Raw genomic sequence first — 21,317 nt, forward strand, 5'->3', positions numbered from 1 at the left:
TATATATATATACTGAACACAAAGCTCCCAAAAACCACGATGCATGGCGAGGAAGCCTACTGGGAATCTGAGAACTAGAAAAATGAAGGTGCGAAAATAAAGCGATAAAAAGAATTAAAGCGGTAAAAAAAAAGTAAGACCACAGCAGGAGCTAGTCTGTGTGTGTTCACATAAGCTAACATGGGACAATCGCTTTGTGAGTGTCTCCATGTCTCCTTCAATTCGTTTCCTGGTCTATGTGACGCTTTTACGGTCTTTTGTCCAGGATTACAAAGATAGCGCACCGCAGGAAACATTCTGGAGTCCACCTCAGAACATATCCCAATCAGCGGAGTCCATGTTGATCCATGATATCCTTCAATTTAGAGCTCGTCATTAAAATTGCGTTTCACGTCTAAACTTAAAGAACTACCAAGTTGAGCCCCTGTTTCGCTGAAGCAGGTATTTGTGCATCAAAATGTTCAGGTAACACGGCTGTATTTGAACTCTTCGTGATGAACAATGGAGTGGTTAGTTTCCGACAGAAAGCGCCTTTGCTGCATCAGAGCTATATTTTGTTGATGCTTGAGCAGAGAGGATGAACGAAAGACGGTTAGGATTTGAAGCACATTGAGTTCCTATAAAAACGGATGCCCGAGCAACAAAAAGTCGGTGACTTACGAGCATCTAACCGATTGAGGGACGCCGCCATTCAGAGGACTATACCGACACCATGGCGGCCAATCACAGCTGGTACAGTGACTCCAACGTCAATAGTCCACATCGTCTTAGGTCGAAAGCTCCGTTGCTTCACTTGAATCTTGATTTCGGGTCACAAAGGTCTAGCTGATACTTGCCTACATAATACTAAGAGTGACTGCAGGAGCAGTTTATTGGCCAATTGTTTGAACAGTAAAGCAAACAATCAAATAGCAAATGAACTTGAAGAGGCAGCTGTGAGGTGGTTTAAAACCAGTTACTTCAATCGATTTTTAATCGACACCCCTACGTCTTGGAACTGCAGAAGGGCGATTATTGAGTAGAGTGTACGAAAAGTTACTAAGCAATACTGAATAAGCAAGACATACATTAGCATTCGCATGTTTTTTATTACCGTCTGATGTATTTAGGTTACCGGGTTGGTCACGAAGCGACGGCAGATGTGATGTAAAGAGCGTTGGTTTACGTGTGCTACGTATGTGCTGCGGTGCTTCACATGGAAGAAAGGAAGATGAGGGTGTTAACCAAGGGCTTGGCATCAAAAGCCTGACCGCAAGGCGGCAGTGGTTGGTATACGTGACAGATTGCAACGACCACTAAGTTCGGAGGAAAGAGACTGTGTTTGGCACAACAACCTAGTAGGAAACAGCGTATGGATACTACATGGGTATCAACCAATGAAACTCAGTGGGTTATTAAGGTACGTCAACCGTCGCATTGAACTAAAATACAGTTTTGCTGGGGCGGCGGAGCATTTCGCCGAATTGAGCGCGTTATCACATGCGTGATATCGACAAACACACACTTGGTACAGAAACGTGAAGACTCGGGGTTCGAAAATCCCTTGGTTCAGAGAGCAGCGACAGGTGTAATCTGGAAAATCATAACTTTGGCGCACACAAGTAATAAAGCTTACGGTTCCATTGTCCTGCACAAATACATCTGGTCGCCGAAAAGCAGCCAACGCCGAAATAGCAGCCAGAGCACCACAATCACCCAAGTTACCATCATAGGAAAGAGCGCGGAGTTCAACTCGTATGGCGAAAACACGTTCCCATGCCACGATACACAAGGAATCCAGATCCACTGAGTCACGTAGAAGGGTTTGGAGTACCGAAGACAAACGCCGGCCCTCCTCAATCTTTTGCCGAGATGGAGCATCTGTTGGGTCAAAGAGGAATGACAAATTAATAAAGATTCTACTGAAAAGTTCCAGTGAAGCAGAACGAAGATACTACTTCAATTCGTTGTGAAATGATCACCGCTAGTCTGCCATTCGATGAAGGATAGTTTAGGATGAAAAGGGTTGTATGAGCAACACTGTTCGTTGTCACGTGATGATCATGTCCTTCTGTATAGAATATCCTATTAAAATACACAGGAGGATGACATGCATTTTGACAGGATTCATCTACTCCGCAAGGCATTTTCCAATCAGTTTCCTGGTCTGTATTGAGCTGATTTTCTAGTGAGCAGTCTGGCTTTTTATACCACGCGTGTATTTGGGTCAGTATAAGGATCGGTAAAAAAGATCACTGCCAGTGAAAGGACCAATCCAACATAAACATAGTTGCAAGATACTCCTCATCCATATGTCACATATTTTAGAGGGCGTTATAAAAAATTTATGCCGAAAAATCACGAAAAGTTGAGATCTATAAATCTGCCCCACTGATGTGTCAACATATGTCATTGCCTCAGTTCTGATGAGAAGTGACTGTAGGTTTCTCTTTTTCGCCCAGCTGTTAGGTACCACGTTCGTTGAATCCCCAGAATGCTGACCATTACTTTCTTTAGTCCCGTAAAACGGGTACGAGAGCTAAAGGCTAGTATTGATAAGTCCTACCCTACCAGCTTTTGGATCATTCAAAGCACTCATGACATTTAAACACTCATACAAGATCCAACTTCGGTCCCGTATCCCGAGCCGCTTAGGACGAGCTTCACATTTCATTCTTTGGATATCCGGTGAGCCTGACGCAATGATTACTGGTACCTAAGATGTTGGAATTTCACACAACCCCAAGGCTGAATGAGCCTTACTGGACTGAATCCCAGTAAACAAACGCCTTTGTGCTGCGCGATTACCTGGCTCACTTAAAATCTATGTAGGTCGGTGTAATAAACGGTGTCTATTAGTCCCATCAGCATAAGCCCCGACAGACTGCAGTTCTGGGAATGAGAAGGACGGGTTTTATCAAGGTCCGTCACGACTGCTTCAGTGGACAAGAATGACGGAGAACGCTGGTGAGATTCGAAGGCCCAGGAGATGGGGAAGGTTTACGCTGCAGGGAAAGGCTGCGCCCTATTTCAGCTGATTTCATTAGGCGGTCATAAGAAAGCAGGTGACCGTGAACAACATGCGAAAAAGAATGCACGGCAAATCACTTCCTCAATCGTCGTCTGGAGCGATGGGCTGAGCACTTCCAAGAACAGTTCACATGGTCTCCTTTAACACAACCACTGGAAGAACCCAGTGGTCCTGAGTGGAACATCGATAGCAACCACCATCAGAAACCGAAATCCAGAGTGAAATATCAATCCTCAAGAAGGACAAGGCATTCCGTGCGGATGGCCCTGCACCCAGCACTCTTCAAAGAAGGTGGCGAGGTCCTGGTGAACAGTATGACAACCATACTACAGAAGATTTAGAATGAAAACGGAATACCACCGAATGGAAATCATCGACCGTCATTCAAGTTTTCAAAAAAGGAGCAAGAACGTCATGTGGAAACCATCGTGGTATTAGCCTGGTATCCGTCGCATCTAATATGCTCTTTGCGATTATTTTGCACAGGTTGATGGATTATCGGGAGCTTCGTGAGAATCAATCTGAGTTCCACCAGGCCGAAGATGCATCGACGATATCTTTACCTTGAGACAAAGTCTTGAACAGCACCACTCATTCAAACGTCGCACGTTAATCGTTTTTCTTGGTTTGAAGGCTATCTCTGATTCCGTCCATCATCAGCGACTTTGGCAGTGTTTGCGATCAAAGTTGTCCCTTCCGGATTTATATCCCTGAGGGTACCAGTTGCGAACTTTGACGTACTCAGGTAAGCTTTCGCCTGAGTTCACCACGTCCAGTGGTGTAAAACAAGGCTGGTTTCTCTGACCTTCCTCTTCAACTCTCTTATTTATGTGTTGCTTGAAATTTCTCTGCCCGCCTCCGAAACTTCGGAGGTCGAAATGTTTCCGGGACGTTCGTTGACAGACATTGAGTATGCGGAAGATAATGTTCTCCTTGGTTCATATCCTTCAAAAAAATGCAAATCATTTTAAATGACCCAACTAGCTCTGTCGTACGGTTTGGCATGCGCTTCACACCTGCAAAGTGTAAAGTGTTGCTACAAGACTGGGTTAGATCAAACCCGTACCTCCGACACTTATGTCGCCCACATAACGCCAGTTTGTCTACCAAGGGTAGAGTTTACATTGTGTTGCTGTGATCCATACCGTTTTGTGAATTAGGGAAGTGGCTTCTACGCGCAGAGGACATACGAGAGATGTCAGTAATTGACCACCGGTGTCCCCAAAGCATTGGTCATGTCTGAAGGGAGCATCGGCTAGTAATGCTGAGGTACACCAGATGGTCCTAAAGAGAAGGAACTCTCCCATGATGGATGAGTCATTCACCTTCATGGGTTATGTTGGTTGGGACATGCACTCTGCATACCAGAAGACCGTCTGCCTCACAGAGCTCTTTTCGCCCAGTCCTGTACTGAGTGGAAGCGACCGAAGGTGGACAGTGTATGACCAGGTAACTAAGTATGAAAACACTAACTAGTAAACTGAGTGGGGGTGCAACTGCCGCCTCCCTGGATGGGGAATACGCGACTTAAATCACAGATGCTTAATGACACTAGTAAAAATGGTCCGACCGCGCATCCAGCGGCGCTCAAGCATCAACGCTATCGCCTGCAATGCGTAGCTACCCGAACTAAACATGTCATCGCCTGCCAGTCTTGGCGTCTCAAGCACTCTTGCACTTTCCGGTGATCAAAACAGGTGCAACTGGAAGCATCGTGTCTATGGTACACGTTTTAACTGATAAATTGGTTGACTAATTGAGTCAAAGTGTAGGGGACTACCGTATCATAAGGTGGCCTTAGGGGAAGTGACACTGCATTCGGAGACAGGAGCGCTAAAGGAGTGTGCCACATCCAAATAACTAACATGTCCATTTTTGTGGAAGCAACCATGCTGTATAGAGAATGTCGGCCCTAAAACCCGCACATCCCAATCACCCAACGGTGACAACGGCCACCGAAGAATTATCCGATCCGGTTGAAATACAACTATAGAGCCCGAATTGCCTCCAAACGCATCTGATACGCGCAGTAGCATCAATAGTGGAACGTTTGCTCCTCACTCCGTGAACGATCGGCCTGAGCATACCCCCATACAGCCGACTCTTAGTGAGATATCTCGAACGCCAGCTGAAGAATATCACAAACGAGAGATCGAGTGGGATTCATTTGATTCTGCCATTAAAACCATATCGCAGCTCTCGAATCGCGCAAAATTTGTCTTGCAGTGGACAAGGTTGACGGAAACTTCCAATCAGAGAACACCCAAATGCCTGTTGTACCGAGCTTAAGTCATCAAATCCAATGCAGTTCTGACTGTATGCGCGAAGTTGGTGGTAATACAGTTCTGAAAAGGTGACAATGATATAAATGGACGCCTCAGTATTTGCCACAAACAGAAATATGGACCGCTCTGTTGTTGAAACCTTAGAACAGATCACGTACACCAGCAGCAGAAGCTGATTAGGCCATGCGTTACGCATACCAAATCATCATTTGCCGAAAACAGCTGTTTTCCATCCCTAGTTTAAAGTAATACAAGTAGAGAGACGGTCAATCTTTGGCCTGGCAGAGAAATATAGAAGATATCATGAAAAGTCTGGACACTGCCGGTGCAACTCGTATTCCAGGATGGGGTCTGCGTGATCCCCCTGCGAACGGTCAGAAAAGATGTGAGATATGGCTACTAACAGATAACAACGGCGTTTTCGTTGTCAGTCTCTATCCAGAATGTCTGAGTGAGTAGGCACTGAGTAGGTTGGCACTAAATCCTTTGCCATCCGCCTTTATTCTTCTCTTCACAATAAGGTTTTCAAACAAATTATGCGCGTACGATAGCAAAGCGTCAGTGTTGAACACTGGTGTTATGCTGTCAATGATGAGAAAGTCATTCGCTAGGTAAGTCGCAACAAAATACATCCGGGTAATGACGTACAACATAAATGGTAGAAGTGGCACTATGATCCATCAAGTCATCCGAGCATGGGCGCTAGCTGGGTGCAAGAAGCAGGAGCTAAGATGGTGTAACCACTCCATAAACGCAGCTCTATAAAACACACACCGAACGGGTAACCATGCGTTGTGTACATGAACTACCAATCAGAACCGATTGTGTATCTGATGATTCACGTGCTTAAATTATTACTAGAGTGTTCACCTCATGATTTGACGTTCTTTGCCAAAAAGCGGGCTATAAAAAGACGTCTCCCATCTATTCCATCGAAACGAAGCTCCAGGAAACATCAAATACGTAGAGAAATTGTTCAGCTGTAAAACCCCTTGGGTTCCTAGCTGCCATGCCACCTGAAGGAAGCACGAGGGCTGAGATAATGCCGATTTGCTCAAGCCTAGACAAGAGAAATGGAGTAGCACTGATCGGGTTCGAACCATGGACCTTCCAATCAGTAAGTATGCGCTCTAACCGCTGAGCCGTATCGCCCTCACATCAAATAAGTCCTTATGGTAGGACGGGTTTATATGGGAGAACTCAATCAGTGGATATCTGCACCTATATCTACGGTTTCGGTTAGCCTATAAAAAGACAACGGTATTCTTCTTTACGAACAACGGTGGGAAGGTTGATCCGACACGAATACAGGAACATGTGTGGGAGCTGGATGTCAACCACTTTTATCACCACTGTGTGTTGATCCATGCATCGAACACAGCCTGTGCCACTGCAGCTAATAGTGAATGCTATGATCAACGGTCCTAATATTCGTGGCTGCACAGGAGCAATGTTGATAGTACTACTAACAATGCATTCAATTAGGTTAGTCAGAGGGGCTTTTGAGAATGGTTGGAAAAAATAGCAACGAGCACCGGGTCCTCTGTATTCCAAAGAAAAATGAATTCAACACACTGGGACTTTCGTTGGACGTGTCCGTTTACTTGGCGTTCGAGCGTACGATATGCTTGTTCAAATCAAGGGAAAGCTAAACCGGATAATACTAGCAAGCTTTCACTGGTGGAGGGCCACTAATCGTACTTACTTGGATGAATCAGGGTAGCATCAAAGTTGACGAACAGCATTCCCTGTGACGGTCGAGAAGGTTTCGGTTCTAAAACCTCAGCAGAAACGCGAGCTACGACCGAAGTGGCGCCAATGTTGACGATGCAACAACTATTGTGATCATCCTCGGCGGACCGTGGAAAGCGGAAACTAATCTCACGGTACTCATGGAGTGAGCGTCCATCTAACCTGTATCCATCAAGCAACATATCCGTCAGGGTGAGTATCTCTGCATTCGCCATTTCCAAATTAAACCTGAGGGACGGAACGCGTTCGATCAATAATACAGAAAAACAGACCAGAAACTAGTTTCCACAAACGCCATTAAGTTCACATGATGAAGATAGTGAACAGTGACCAGGCATGACAACGGACGCAATAAAATCACTCAACGAGAAACAGCATTAAAAAATCTCTTAAACGGTTTTAGTTATTCTGCCAACCCACCAGTGTGTGTTTTAGACCAAGTGCGTAAAACCATCTATCTGGGGTTGTCTGAACGCAAACGGTCAAAAGATACTGTCATACTAAGTAGCTCTCAACGACACCAGAAAAATCACACTAGGGTGGTGTAAGCAAACCCTCAAACGCGGAGCAGTAAAGAGCCTAAAGATGGACAAAGCGACAATGGGCGGGCAGTAAAGGCTCGGGAGATTGAATAAGTGTTTGTGGCAGGAAACAAATAGCAATGATAAATTAATAATAATGAGAAGAACAGTGCGACTCAGAACGGTTTCGGTGTCTAAGTGCCGTGCAACTTGGAGGCACGGGTGGCTAAGATACTGCCTAACTCTAGACAGGAGAAATCGGAAGGCCAGGGTTGGCCAGTACTTTTACGTCTTAACTGCTAAGCTGTTTCAAGCCCGGAACAGGAAGTTGACCATGCCATACTCAAAATAATCCGACCAAATGGCCTGAGGGCAGGTGTTGGCAAAATTTCCTACAAAAAGAATGGAATCACAATTCATTCCAGGGACAAGATGGCTTAGTAGTTGGGGCGAGGTGGTTCAGTGATAAGCGCGCGAATTTATTGACCAGAAGGTCTATGGTCCGAACCCGACCACTGCCTCTTGACTTTCCTTGTCTAGGCTTGGGCACCTGGCAGTATCCTAACCCCCGTGCTTCTTTCCAGTGGCGTGGCAGTTGCGCACCGAAAGGGTGCTACAGCTGAACGATTTCATTCATTCGAATGAACAGTTCACCTACCCTCCCCTCCCCTCCCCTCCCCCGAAAATAAAAACCTCTGGAAGAGCCACATGAACCCGAAAGCAGCACAACATCAGCTATTCTTTAACAAATCCCGCTTAGGTGCGATAAAACATATGGTCAGAGTATATGTATCCGGCGCTCAACAAAAGTGGTGGGTCCTTTGTGGCGAGCGTGATGACCGTACCCGAAAATATCTGAAATGAAGACAAAATGCCGACAAAATGGTGCACTTCGACTGGAATCCAATATTCAGAAAGAATCAGCAAGATAGATGTGCGAAATCCGCCACCGAATCCGGCTGATATAGAGAGCTTCCAAAGGCAAATCCCATTGCCGAAAGTGTGATTTGTGAGAACCAAGATGGGTTTTGATCTGGTAAAGACTGCATCGATCACACCAAAATTTTGCCCTCTGCCCGGACTGCGGCATGGCTTTCACAAATAAACGACCGTTGTTTGGAAGTTGTTTTTTTATTCCTGCAACCGTTAGAAGGGCGAAGAAAAGCGTCCCCCTGAATTTTTGTCTCTTATGAAGGCTGCGTGCCTAATCCTACAGACACGTGCTGGTCTACGTAAAACCTTTGCTCGGATTTACTACATTCACTGGTGTCAGACATTGCTGTCCTATATCCTAAATTCAACTTCGTAAATAACGTGTCGCGTGAATCTTCCTTACCAGTCTCTAATAGCCCGAGGACAAGAATGCTAACTGGCTTCCGTTCCCTGAGTACGCTGATTACACCGTTCATCTTAGAAACGCAGGCTATTTTGAGTAGCTTGAATAATTTTGCAGCACGGTTCAGCACGCACTTGACGCCCGCCAAATGAAAGGTACCAAATCAGGAACGGGTGGTATTGAAACGGACCCCATACCTGTGGATGAACTGAGGGGTATGACTGATGAATTAATCTGCCTGGTCGGTAGTATAAAAAGCATTGAACTGTAACAACCTATCAATGCGTAGCTTCACCGCCACACAAGAAAGTACGAAGGATGGGACACAACAGGTTGCCCATACCTAGATAAGAGCAGTTCAGAAGCAGAGGTTGGGTCCAAACCACGAACTTCCTGGTTAGTAAATGCTTGCATTGGCCGCTGAACTATCTCGCTTGTATTGGTTCCGGTAAACTGACGAGTCAAAATCACTTTCCGGATCAGCGCGCCGTGAGCAGTGTTTCCGGACTCCGGCATTTTTGTCGCCGAAGTGACATCAGTTTTTTGGTCCACGATTGAATTTACAAGATTGAGGCGCGATCTATCTTAACTTTCGGATCAGCCGCAGGCGTTCCGCGCAGAGTTTAAACGTGGAAGCCTTCGAATCATCACACAAGGAGCACAGGAAAAGTCTTGAGTTCCCTCGAATAACCAACTGGTTACACTTCATAGGTTACTTCGTATGCCAGAGGACTGAGTCTTGCAGACCTCTTTTCAACAAGCGATGTGCCAGGTGGAAAGGATAAACGAACAGGCAACGCAAAACTTGCTAGCAAAGCATCAGTGCTGAACAGTGATGTGCTGTCGATTATGATGAGGAAGCATAAAAGTTCAACTCAGTCAACTCAGCCGCATTGGAATCCGCCGTATCCCAGGATGGGCATCGTGAAACAAAGACAAACAAATTATTAACCCAGATAGATATGACATTGTAACGATGTGAATGGTGGACCTGCGTCCAGGTTTGCGCTCAGTGCGCAGCTTTCTCACTCCACCTTTATTAGATAATCATAACAATAAAATATGAATGAACTGATCATAACATCAATCCCCAGACGTAGATTTCATTCGCTTAGTTTCCTTATCCGCAATGAAGGTGGTAGCTGGAACCAGTATATCCTGAGACACACTTCGTAGCTGAATGAGTTATGAGTGTGACTGACCACGAAGTCACTTGATAGGGACATTCTCTTCTCACATGTAAGAGATCGAAGACCTTTTTCTACTCTACTTCAATTATATGTGTGAGGGTGACCGTGATTCTCGTATAATTCGCATCGAAACCATCCAAACACGGCGATCGGCAGGAGTGCTCTCACAGATATCAATTTGACGCCGGTCCCGGTGATATAAACTGCAGTCTGAAGACATTCGACATTTGATCTGACGATGTCGAACTTTCTTACTCCGACTATCTCGGCGATAACGTCAATCTTGGCTTTGAAACCTTGACCCGTGGGTGTGAAGCTGGTTTTCAACCGAGAAAACGCTGCATCGACCACGTCCTCACACCCCATCAGGTGAGAAGCATATGCCAAAGAACCAGAGGCCCTTGTCAGCTTTTTCAGTAATACATGAGCATCCTGCTGTTCACAACATGAAAACAACTTCCTCTGCATATTCCAGATCAACAAGACTCCCACTCGAAGATATCTGAAAGTCGGCATTCGGAGGACTTTCAGAGTTTGCCTCATTACCTCGTCAATACAGAAAGTAAACACAAACGGAAAGTTAACACCAATATCGGACATTTCTTGTAGGGGGTCATTTGGAGAGCCTCTCATACGCTAACACACCCACATGTGTGTGAATCATCATTGTCAGCTGTAATAACCACGTACTCGTCGTTGGTTGTAGCTGCCGCAGTCTCGTTCATCGATGATTTGGGGGGAGGGGGAGGTAGCGGCGCATTGCAAGCGAGAGCTGATAAATTGGTGAATGAATCCAACACTGTCAGTGGGCTGTCAAGTGGGGGGTTGGAAAAGGAGCTATGCATTGAAGGCAATAGCTTGGATGCACGAGCGCCATTGAGGGCGCAGCTGGGCCATATCTGACAATGTCTGTAGCCATTGATGTGGCCAGTCTCGGTATCCCCATCCAGGAAGACGACAGTGACCAACGCAGCTGAGTCTGCTGGCAATGGCTTAAATACTTCGCTGCCAAGTCATTGTTTGACCGCCTCTGGCTCTCTTCCACCCTTCACGTGGTTGTGTGAAAACAGCCCTTCGAGGAAGTGTGTGGATACAAACATGATATTCATGAATGCGTTCTTGAAATCAAAGAATACCACGAAGACATAGCTTTTATATACTTGCCGAGCTCTAAGAGTTGACAGGAGGTGGAAATGTGGGATCCTTCGATCGCAAACCTGGCTCTTGTTCTAGGATTCCCTGTTCATGTGCTTTCGTAAAACGACGTAGAATAAGCGACACAGTCTGGTTACAACTGGAGTCAAGCTAATTGCTCCGTGATTCCCACACATGCAGTTCGTACAATTTTTGAGTGACCACTATCAGACTCATCCAGGATGGTTGAGACGGTCCACTGCGTCCAGATAGAGCATCATCATCACCTGGAAGCTCCATACGTCCTCGGAGGTGTATGATTGCATCTACTCTTCATCACCTGCTCCATACGTCCTCGGAGGTGTATGATTGCATCTACTCTATCCAGCACCACCGGACCTCTGGTCCTGATGACCTTCCACCCACCCTATTCAAAGAAGAGGAGTGAAATCCCCAATCAGCACCCGTCTAATATGCTCGCTTGCATTTGGGAAAACGGAACTGCTCCAGACAACTGACTTAGTCGGTTATAGTGCTCATTTTCAAAAGCAGGACTCGCAGTTAGTGTAGCAACCACAGTGTGATGAGCTGTAACACCCTTTCGGTGCCTAACTGCCATGCCACCCTAAGGTTGCACGAGGGCTAGGACACTGCCAGGTTGTCATAGCAACCACAGTGTGATGAGCTTAACCCCAGTCGTAACTAGACTGCTGGCATCACTTGTGCTTCGTCGCCTTATGGTGGCTCATATATCTCTGACTCGAGAAAGCAAGCAGGGTTCCGGTCTGGAAGAGGTTGCGTCGACCAAATCTTCACACTGTCAGGTACTAAAAAGCGCCATACGTACCAACGACCCACAGTTTTAGTAATTATTAATTTCCAAGGCGCATTCGACTTGGTTGACCGGTCTGTTCTCCTTGGCCCGCTTGCCTACCAAGGAATACCCTGGAAGTTTGTAAACATAATACGTTTTTTGTATTCTCAGACTTCCGGACGCGTGAGAGTGTACGTAGAGCTATCCAAAAGCTTCCGTACACAAAGCGGTGTCTGTCAGGGATGCCCACTCTCCATTCTTTTTTAACTCCGTGATCGGTGAAATAATGAGACGAACGCTGGAGGGTCTCCAAAACCCTGGTTTTCAAATGGCCTGTGACGAAAACCTTGTCGTCTGGATTATGCAGACGACATCGTTCTTATCTTCGAAGAGGAGGAGAAGGTGCAAGTGTTTTTGGATGAACTAACCAAAGTCATCACGTCCTTTGGTATGGACTTTGCACCCACAAAATGTAAGGTCATGCTCCTGGACATGCAGTCACGGAACATGCCACTTACGATCCAGGGAGAAACACTGGAAGTTGTGGGGCGTTCTACATACCATGGAAGTTGTATTAGTTTTGATTGTAGTGTGGCAGATGAGGTCAATGCACGAATCTGCAAGGCCCGGGTCGCGTTTGCTAATTTGAGACATGCCGTCAGAGTAGTGTATCCTCAAATCTCAAGCAACATGTGTATCAGGCTACACTGCGGTCTGTTTTGTATGAGTGTGAGACTCGGCCTGTTCGAGCAGCGGAGCTGAGATGCATTCAGGTGTTTGACAATCGTTGTCTCATAACCATAGCTCGTGTGGTTTATTGTCGGCGTATCCGTGGTGAGGCAATTAGAAGCGAGTTTTCGGTTGTGCTACGGGCACTCATTGAAGAATGCGTCCAGCACCAGAAACTGAGTTGGTTAGGTCACGTATTGCGTATACTGAAACGTCGTTTGCCGAAGAGAGTGCTGTTTTCCGTGTCCACTTCAGAGTGGTGGAATTAGAGAGGTGGCCAACCCTTGACTTGGCAGAGGAGTATGAAGGAGACTACGAAATGCTTGGGTGCTGTCGGTTCTCCTCGCCATCCGGGATGGGGACCGCGTAATCTCCACTGCGCCTAGTTAGAGATGCTGCCAGCTAAGGCTGCCAACTGATGTCAGTGGCGTTGTCGTCAGTTTCTATCCAGATTGCCTGAGTGAATGTCTGGATGTGTAGGCACTTCGGAATGATCGTAGTAAGCTGGTACTGAATCCCTTCCCTGTCCTTTAATCTTTTCTTTACAATACGTATTTCAACTGAAACATGGTTGTACGGCAGTGAAGCGTCAGTGTTCAACACTACTATCTCCGAGATTTGAATAGTGTTTGAGTGGGTCTGTTGGTTACGTGCTACAGGCGGAATTTCAAGCACCTTGCAAACGGACGGCAATATCGTCCCAGTGTGTGATTTCGCATCTGATGGTGGAGCATTTGGAAGAGACTCTGAAAGACGATTTTGGTAAGTTCGTCTAATATCAGGATCTGTCAGTATTTCAGTTGCCAAGAGATTTGTCCGCAGCTTACGCGGGCCTTGAAAACGTAGAGGGAAGCGACTCCGGACGAGTGCGTGGTCAGAATCTACATGTGCTCCAAAACGACCGGCAGTCCGTTATTGACCTGCGCCATCGGTAACTGATGTCAATGTGGTCAATTTGAGTTTGTGGCCGGTACGCCGTTGGAAGATACCATGTGGCCAGACGACGTCGGCTATTTCGGAAGTTAGCACCACATAAAAACAACCTGCGGTCGGCACACGGCTGAAGCAATCGTTCACCATTGTTCGTATGTACCGGGTCCAATCCATGTCGACCTCCTACCTGAGTCTCAAATACGCTAAGCCGGCCCACCTGTGCGTTCATATCTCCGGCAACCACCACGATGTCTGAGCTTTTAGCTCGCCCCAAAAGGGCATTTAGGGCGTCGTAAAACTTGCCTTTGACGGCGTCAGAGTTGCAGTCAATTGGGGCGTAGGCAGACATAATAAACAGGCACCTATCAACTTCCGCTTGTGAGACTCACGTGGGACTCACAGATGTTGCTAGACGAACCGCACAGAGGGGACCATCAACAAGTATCAAGTCAAACAAGGATACTTCCGCCCGGTGACTTAGGACGATACCAACTCCTGCACATCCCACCGCAGCAGCCTCTGGATCACCGGAAGCGAGTGGAGACTGACGGGGAGTTAACTCAATCACTGTGCTTGCATCTCGAATTCTCGTTTCTGAGGCACAGCACACATCAATGCCAAGCGAGTCCAGTGTGAGTGCAAGAGCAGCTTGTTGTTCTGCTTGCTTCAGACTGTGGACATTGAAGGCGGCCAGAGAGACTGGGTATCCGGATTGAAGATTGACTTGGAGATACCTGGGGAAGTCAGCGCTATGTGACAAGCAGATGCTGCACGCGAAACCGATCATGCATCGACGCATGATGAACAGAGTCATCAGTCCTAAGTGCTGGGCCTACAAGGAGAGAGTTATTAATGGGATAGAAGTAGGGGGGGAAGTATGTGAAAGAGGAAGAAGGGAGGCTTCAGAGGTAGCCTGTTCTCGCTCACCCGCTACAGTGATGGTATTTTTCTCAGCTTAGTTGTCGGTCTGAGTCTCCCAAGATAGCGTCCATGTCAAAACAACCAACAACGGTGCACAAGTTATATTAACATCCAGATCGGAGTCAGGAACAGTCGTACAGCGCTTCATATACGTAGCGCAACCGGCAATAGCCTGGAAATCCTGACGCGTTCTGGATGCGCAGGTGGCAACCGGCATTCGGCCAACACTTGGTCGTGATTAGCTGTTGCTTCCAGACTTTCGACCAATCAGATCTCGCCTTGATGCCGGACCGGCAAGCGTCTCGAATTTTCGGCCAGTTTAGCTTGGGATATGCTTCTCGGCAGCAGCAGCAACTGACTGCGAGAGGTAAAGCGGGATCCATGTGGAATTCCACCTAATACCTCGTCCTTGAATTTCGTTGATGTAGCTTCGATGCCTGGGGTTCACTTGCAGGGGCCTCATGACTGGTGAACCGTCTGTCCAACATCGAGGCTGTAATCCGTGTTCAGGCTGAGCATCCTCGAAGTTTCATTCGGAGAGGTACTTCTGCTGGTGACCCTCCAGCAGGCGAGTTGTGGCCCGGCGTTGCTTGAATTGTCAGCAGGGACCTTTCCAAAATCTTCCGTGTGTCCCTCCTCTCCGCTTCAGTGTCGAGGACGAGTTCCGCTTGGCCGTTCGACTGTGGATGAAACGGCGGCGGACGGATATGTGTTATGCTATACTCCCGACAAAAGTTTGCGAACACCAACGATGTGCACTGACTGCCGTTGTTTGACACAATAGTCTGTGGTGTCCCAAATCGACCCAACAATCTTCGGAGCTCCAATTGTGGGGCTGTTCACTGGGAGAACTTCTGGCGATTAGCCGTGTGCATCGACCACGACGAAAAAAGTGTTAGTTACATACTGGACCTGTATATTTGATATATAGACGATTTCAGGGTTCGGCCGGCTGCGGCCACGAACGTAGGTAGTTTTTCCCGGATGATTTGGTGCTTTAGCAGACCGCGGGCATGATTTTGAGTCGTGCTCGATCAGGAAGTCCATCAACGTCCAGTAGACGTAACTCCGAGTAAAGGCATTCATTCTTTTTGTTTTCGAGTTCCCTTTATGAAAATGATTCAGGACGGCTGGTTGTAATTTATTTGGGATGACAACACGTTCTGAATACAAAAGGCATTCGTCGGTTAGTGATCGTGTTTCAAGCCGGTTGAAATAAGTCCCCGTTTGTCTTTTGGGCAGGTACGCGGTCACTGATTACGGTGGTACTTAATGACTTGCTGCAGCAACGGGTCCTGGTCGGTAGCCTGACAGACCACGTCGACAGTCACTGGGGGTGCGAACCGCTTCTAATATTACTTGGTTAGCCTCTGGTTCCAGGGCAACAGTTGCGACTACGGCATCTTCTGGTTTTGGCCTACGTGAACCGATGAGTCGTGACAGTGCATTTGCCTGCTCGAGGCTACTGGTTGGCTGGTACTTGATCTTGAAATCATCCCAAACGTACTGTGGCCCACTGGAGGAGACGGTTGGCAGTATATGCCGGGATTCATTTCTTCGGGCCAAACACAGGAAGACGTTGCTTGTACTGGGTCATTATGGTGAACCGATGGTCGTAGAAATTTTTATGAAACTTTTTGAGGAAAACGCGATCACCGCGGCTTTCCTGTCTATTCGGCTGTAGTCGCGCTTGACTGGTTGCAGAGATCTGGCCGCGTGTGCAGTAGCCTTCAAGCTGCTGTCGAAAAAACGTGAAATCCCTGCGCCAATTCCATCCGACGCCACAACGATGCCAAGCAATGGATCGTAGTGGGTGAGTAGCGAGTCGGAACTCAGAACTGATTCGACAGAGTTAAAGGCGCGTTGGCATCCTTGTGACCATGTTCACTTGTGGTCCCCGGTGTGTAGCTGCTTCAGCGGACTTCGAAGGCGATGTATAACAGGCAGAAACGAACTGTGGTGACTTATAAGACCGAGAAAGGACCAAAGGGATGTCACGTCTGGGGGTTCTGGCATACATTTGATTGTATCGAAATTCTTCAGATCTGGTCGGTAGCCATCCTGATGAATCATGAACTCGACGTACTTTATCGTCCGTATGAAGTTGTTTTTTCACGGCCCACTCTGAAGCGATAATCCTGAATAAAACAGGCGCTGCCACATTTAGCCGTGGTTGAAAACCACGACGATCGGTTCGTCCAAATAATAAGCAACGCCGCGCCCATCCTTCGGCATAGTGTTCATTATCTGTTGAAATATGGCTGGTGCTGTCCTGATACCGAGTGGCAGCCGGCTGCACTAGAACAGAACGCGATGCGTATTGACGGACAAGCGTCCCCGAGATTTCCATTCAACTACAACCTTGAGATAAGTCAATCTTCGCAAGGCATGTACTCCCATTCAGGTTTGCGAACAAGTCGGTTGGAAGAGTCTGTGGGCCCTGGTGAATGTCCAGCGCAGCACTGAAACCAGTGGAGAAGCCGGTACTCAAGCGGATAGTCCCGTTACTCTTCTTCATCAATCGCCTTGGTGCGGCCATGTCGAGTATTTGGTCTGTCGTCGGTTCAGTCCCCGGTCAACGGTGGGCGATGCAGTACTATGGGGTTGTCCTGAAAGGTTGTTTGGCATTGGGGAGAAATCACAGTCTGGCTATCATTTTTTGTGCACCGTCCAAACCCGTCGGCGCATATAAACGCACACCGCTGTAGGAGATCCCCAATGAACGCTTCGGAATGTGCGTTTGTTCAGTGGCACTTCCGGGTGCTGTTTGTGCGAGGGTGAAACAGAGTAAACAGGATTTTCCGGCCACATGAGATCAAGTATGGGGTATGACGTGTTTTCATTTGGCTTGTTCCGTCGAGCCATTGAAGCTTATAGATCAGTTAACCTCGCACATTATTGCCAGTTTACCAAAACATTAGAGATCCAGTGTTTGATCGGCATCACGTGTGGCTTACAACTCCGTTTCCACGTTTGTTCACTGAGTAGCGTGATGGTAGAGCCCGTATCAAGCTGAAAACGAGCAAAGGTGCTGCTCATATGAACCGTCAAGAACTTCCTCTGGCAAGCAAAATCAACCATGAATGTCAACGTCACCAAATTAATCAGCGATTTTTGTGCTACACAGTGGTGGATGGCTACGGTCTTTGAGATCAACATAAGCATTTGTGGTGACGACAAGTGCACCTGGAATACCTATGACCGATAACCCACAAAAGCGAGTAGCATTTCACTCACTGCAATGCCAGCAACGTCTGGCAGGTTCCCTCTGTCTTCGGCCAGGTGTTCTGTCAGATTTTTCCGGGACACGAGTTGATTTTGTGCACATGTTTGCTTGAAGTAACAGGGGACTAGCTGATCATAGCCCTGTAGTACTTCCGTCGAAGAGGCAATGATATTCGGTGGTTAGACCTGCAACGTCATTTAAGCATCATTTTCAATTCTGCGACTCAAACGAGTTCGGACGGCTGCATCTTGGGGCCACTGGACACCGGAATGAAAGACGTGGTGGTCGTTGGGGTCTATGAAACGAGTAGGCAAGAGGGTACAGTTGAGAGGAGGAATGGAACAGTTGCGGGTGTGCTAACAAACTGAGTACGGCAGTGCCGTGCCATCATTGGCCTGACATGCTTCAGTTTTTGGACAGCCCCGTGACGGACGTCACATTTGAGATGATTCGGCTTAGGTGTGCAGTTCACTGGGCAGCGGTATTCATTTCAGCCTGGTCGAGGAAACAAGATGGAACAAAACCGATATGGGACTATAGGTTTTCTTGGTCCGCTTGGTGATCCTGGAGTTGTGGATCATAGGCCAGGTGGAGTGGAGATCAGCTAACCAAAGCGGGCACTTCCGAAGTTCAAAGCTTGGGAAGGTGAGGGGATGGGAGGAGATTCGCAAAACATGGTGAGTTTGAGGGGATATAAAATGGGATAATATGCATTAATATACACAGAAAGAAAAACTTTGCGTCTGATGCAACTAGGGGTGACAAGTGATTGCGTGGAGTCGGACGTCGATAGATTTGTACTTAGTATGCTGGCGACCAGGGGCTGAGTTTGCTAACACGCGATATTATATCACAAGGGATCTAGTAAAAGCCGACATAAGCGCGGAGAAGCGTGGTATGAGAATCAGACGTGTAAGGGCTGGCGGGAATGGACTTCTAGGCTAACTGGGTAACCGAGTGTTTATTACGAGTTAGATAATACCAAGAGTGAAAGTGTGTGTTGGAGAAATAGTCGCCAGTTTTCGAAGCACTGCTATCAGCTCTAATTTGTAAGTGATGCATAGTGAAGACTTTCGTGTCTACCACTGGGAGTGGTGAGTAGATGTATTCTCTGTTTGGATGACGGAATGGGTTTTGCTGCGGTGTAGCCTCTGTTCTGACGAAAGCAGATACAACTGTGCTCGCCGATGTAGGCCATGGGCATTGCAGGGTATCTTCGGGCTATCCCAGGTGATCTTTTATTTTTTTACAGATGAGAGGCCATTTTTTCATCTGTGGTTTATGGCATTGCCAGTTGCATAACTCCACCGAGGAGAGCCCAACACCAGCAGCAACAAACAGAGGTCAGCCTTATTTTTTTGATTTCCTGAATTTAAAGGCCAGACTCAGAACCACCGGCGATGGGCGATGCACTCGTGCTACTGAAGGGGTGGCAGGCATACGGACGCACCATGGTGCAACGTGACAGGGCGACCCTCTCTGTAGGGCGTACTTGTCCACCACACGAGGTTTTTCTCCCTCGTGCATGCTACCAGATCTGCAAGGTGGAAAACCATCCAAGCAGTCATAAGTGCGCTTTGTGCATTATTAAATAATCCAGCTACCATTGTTGTTGGTTGGGGGAAAGCAAGGCCAGTAAATACAGCTCAGCCAATCCGAACAAGCAGCAGCATACAGACGCTGGTAGAGGCGAGTCGTGAGGGAGAAGTGAAATGATAGTTGTCAATGAGTCGGTGGGACTGAAATGTTGATACTCATGGCGACCGCACCATGGCTAAACGGCGTCGGAGCGTTCGTGTGGGCTGCCACGTCGGGCAGAAGCGTTCCGCGACATTGTATATGGGAGTGTTTAGTGGAACAAATCATCAAATGGATATATATAAGCGCAGAATGCGCTCTGATAATGAAATGAAGAAATAAATAGACTTTGGTTAGGTTTTTATCAGTTAGAATTAGACTGAAAGCACCAGTTACTAGACGAAGCTGATAGAGTAATCCGGGGTAGGGACTCGACTAGGACGAGGCATAAGTTGACTGGGTAGGAGAAGACAACCAGGCCAGTAACAAAGCATAATTAGAATTAGTTGGCGATTAAGCCGTGCAGTGATTTGGGGAAAAAATAACTAATTTTGGTTTGGTTTTTGTCTGTAGAGTTTGGACGAGAACAACAGACGCTAGACAGAGTTTATAGAGTAGTCCGGTGTAGGGACTAGGCTAGTACGAGGTGCAAGTTGGTACGGGGAAAAAGGCAAAAATGTAAACAACCAGGCCAGTAACGTTGCATATTTAGATCAAGTTGGGCTTTTAGGTCCTTTATTAGCTTAAAGCAGGTCAAGAGGCTAGGTAGAAATGATAGCAGGATCCTTTACTTGTCCACTAACTGTAACGTGGTTAGACTAATTTGCGCACTGGACCTGATTCGTAGAGGAGGTCAGAGGATAGTCGAGTATTAAGTAAGGCGGCAGCAGTTCAACAGGTAAGGAATTTGTCTACAGACTGAAAAAGCATGGTGGTGTGTGATGCTTTGCAGCTGCTCAGAAAGACTGTTCCAGACGCGAGCGTAATGAACTAGAAAGAAGTAGTGGCGTAGGTTTGTGCGAGCTGGGGGACACACTAAGAGATTGCAGGAGTTGCAGAGTCTGTAGCGAGGTTGTGAGTTTATGCTTTGTCTAGCCTCCGCTCTAAAGGCGTTCTTATGCCGCAAACGGTGCAAGAGAGCTAGATCTAAATTTAACCGTCTGGGCCGTAGTGGTTCGAGACCTAGGATTTGACAGCGGGAACGGTAAGAGAGGAAGTTTGACCGAGGAAAGAGTTTTTTCGTAAACTAGCGTTGGACGCCTTCAATTGCGAGTCTTCAACTTTGGGTGTAGAGGGAGGAGAACGCGGGAGAGAATTCCGCGATTAGTCGTACGCATAGCTTAAAGATTGCAACCTGGAGTATCAACCGAGAGCCATGCTTCGGTCACACATATCAGACTTGGTTGCGCAACGGCAATAATCGTACGTAGAGTATGGATTTTTGGCAGCAGTGAGCGGGAGTTCAAGAGCATAATTGATAGTTCCATTTGTGAGCACACCATACCAAGTAGGAATTTGGTAACTTCGTTTACGGTGGAGTTCGGCACTAGGGAGAATTGGTTAGGGGAGGTAAGGGTACATGAAGTAGCGTTGACTAGACATGTGTTCGGATTGGGTCGAGGTGTATTCATAACTGGGGGTAGAGGGGTGAGTATTGGTTGAGGTAGGTTTGAATCCGCGGCAGAAGGTAGGGCATAAATTTCATTATGGGGTAGGGTATATGGGTCTGAGCAGCCGCCGGGATATGCGGATGTGGGGTTTCATCAAACTCGCGGTACGCGTGGTTTGGTGTATTTGTCATGTAGTTATGGGGGGCGAAGCAAGGTGCGGTTATCTTGATAACAACGAGGGATAGATTATCGAGGGCGTATTTGGGGGTGTTTTACGT

General features: G+C 47.2%; 1 protein-coding gene across 1 annotated transcript in view; it reads right to left on the minus strand.

Moving 5' to 3' along the window:
* Positions 1-12,696, minus strand: part of T265_08382 (hypothetical protein) — a gene marked incomplete at both ends in the record, with an annotated part of 15,646 nt that extends 2,950 nt beyond the window's left edge. Inside the window, 7 exons of the mRNA XM_009174166.1 lie at positions 1,616-1,860; positions 7,001-7,275; positions 8,883-9,037; positions 10,730-11,073; positions 11,096-11,212; positions 12,133-12,420; positions 12,561-12,696. Of these exons, the coding sequence (XP_009172430.1) occupies positions 1,616-1,860; positions 7,001-7,275; positions 8,883-9,037; positions 10,730-11,073; positions 11,096-11,212; positions 12,133-12,420; positions 12,561-12,696 (1,560 nt within the window). The remainder of the gene's footprint in view (positions 1-1,615; positions 1,861-7,000; positions 7,276-8,882; positions 9,038-10,729; positions 11,074-11,095; positions 11,213-12,132; positions 12,421-12,560) is intronic.
* Between the last annotated feature and the right edge of the window lie 8,621 nt (positions 12,697-21,317).

This window comes from Opisthorchis viverrini, assembly GCF_000715545.1.
Source record: "Opisthorchis viverrini unplaced genomic scaffold opera_v5_213, whole genome shotgun sequence".
Classification (NCBI taxonomy): domain Eukaryota; kingdom Metazoa; phylum Platyhelminthes; class Trematoda; order Opisthorchiida; family Opisthorchiidae; genus Opisthorchis; species Opisthorchis viverrini.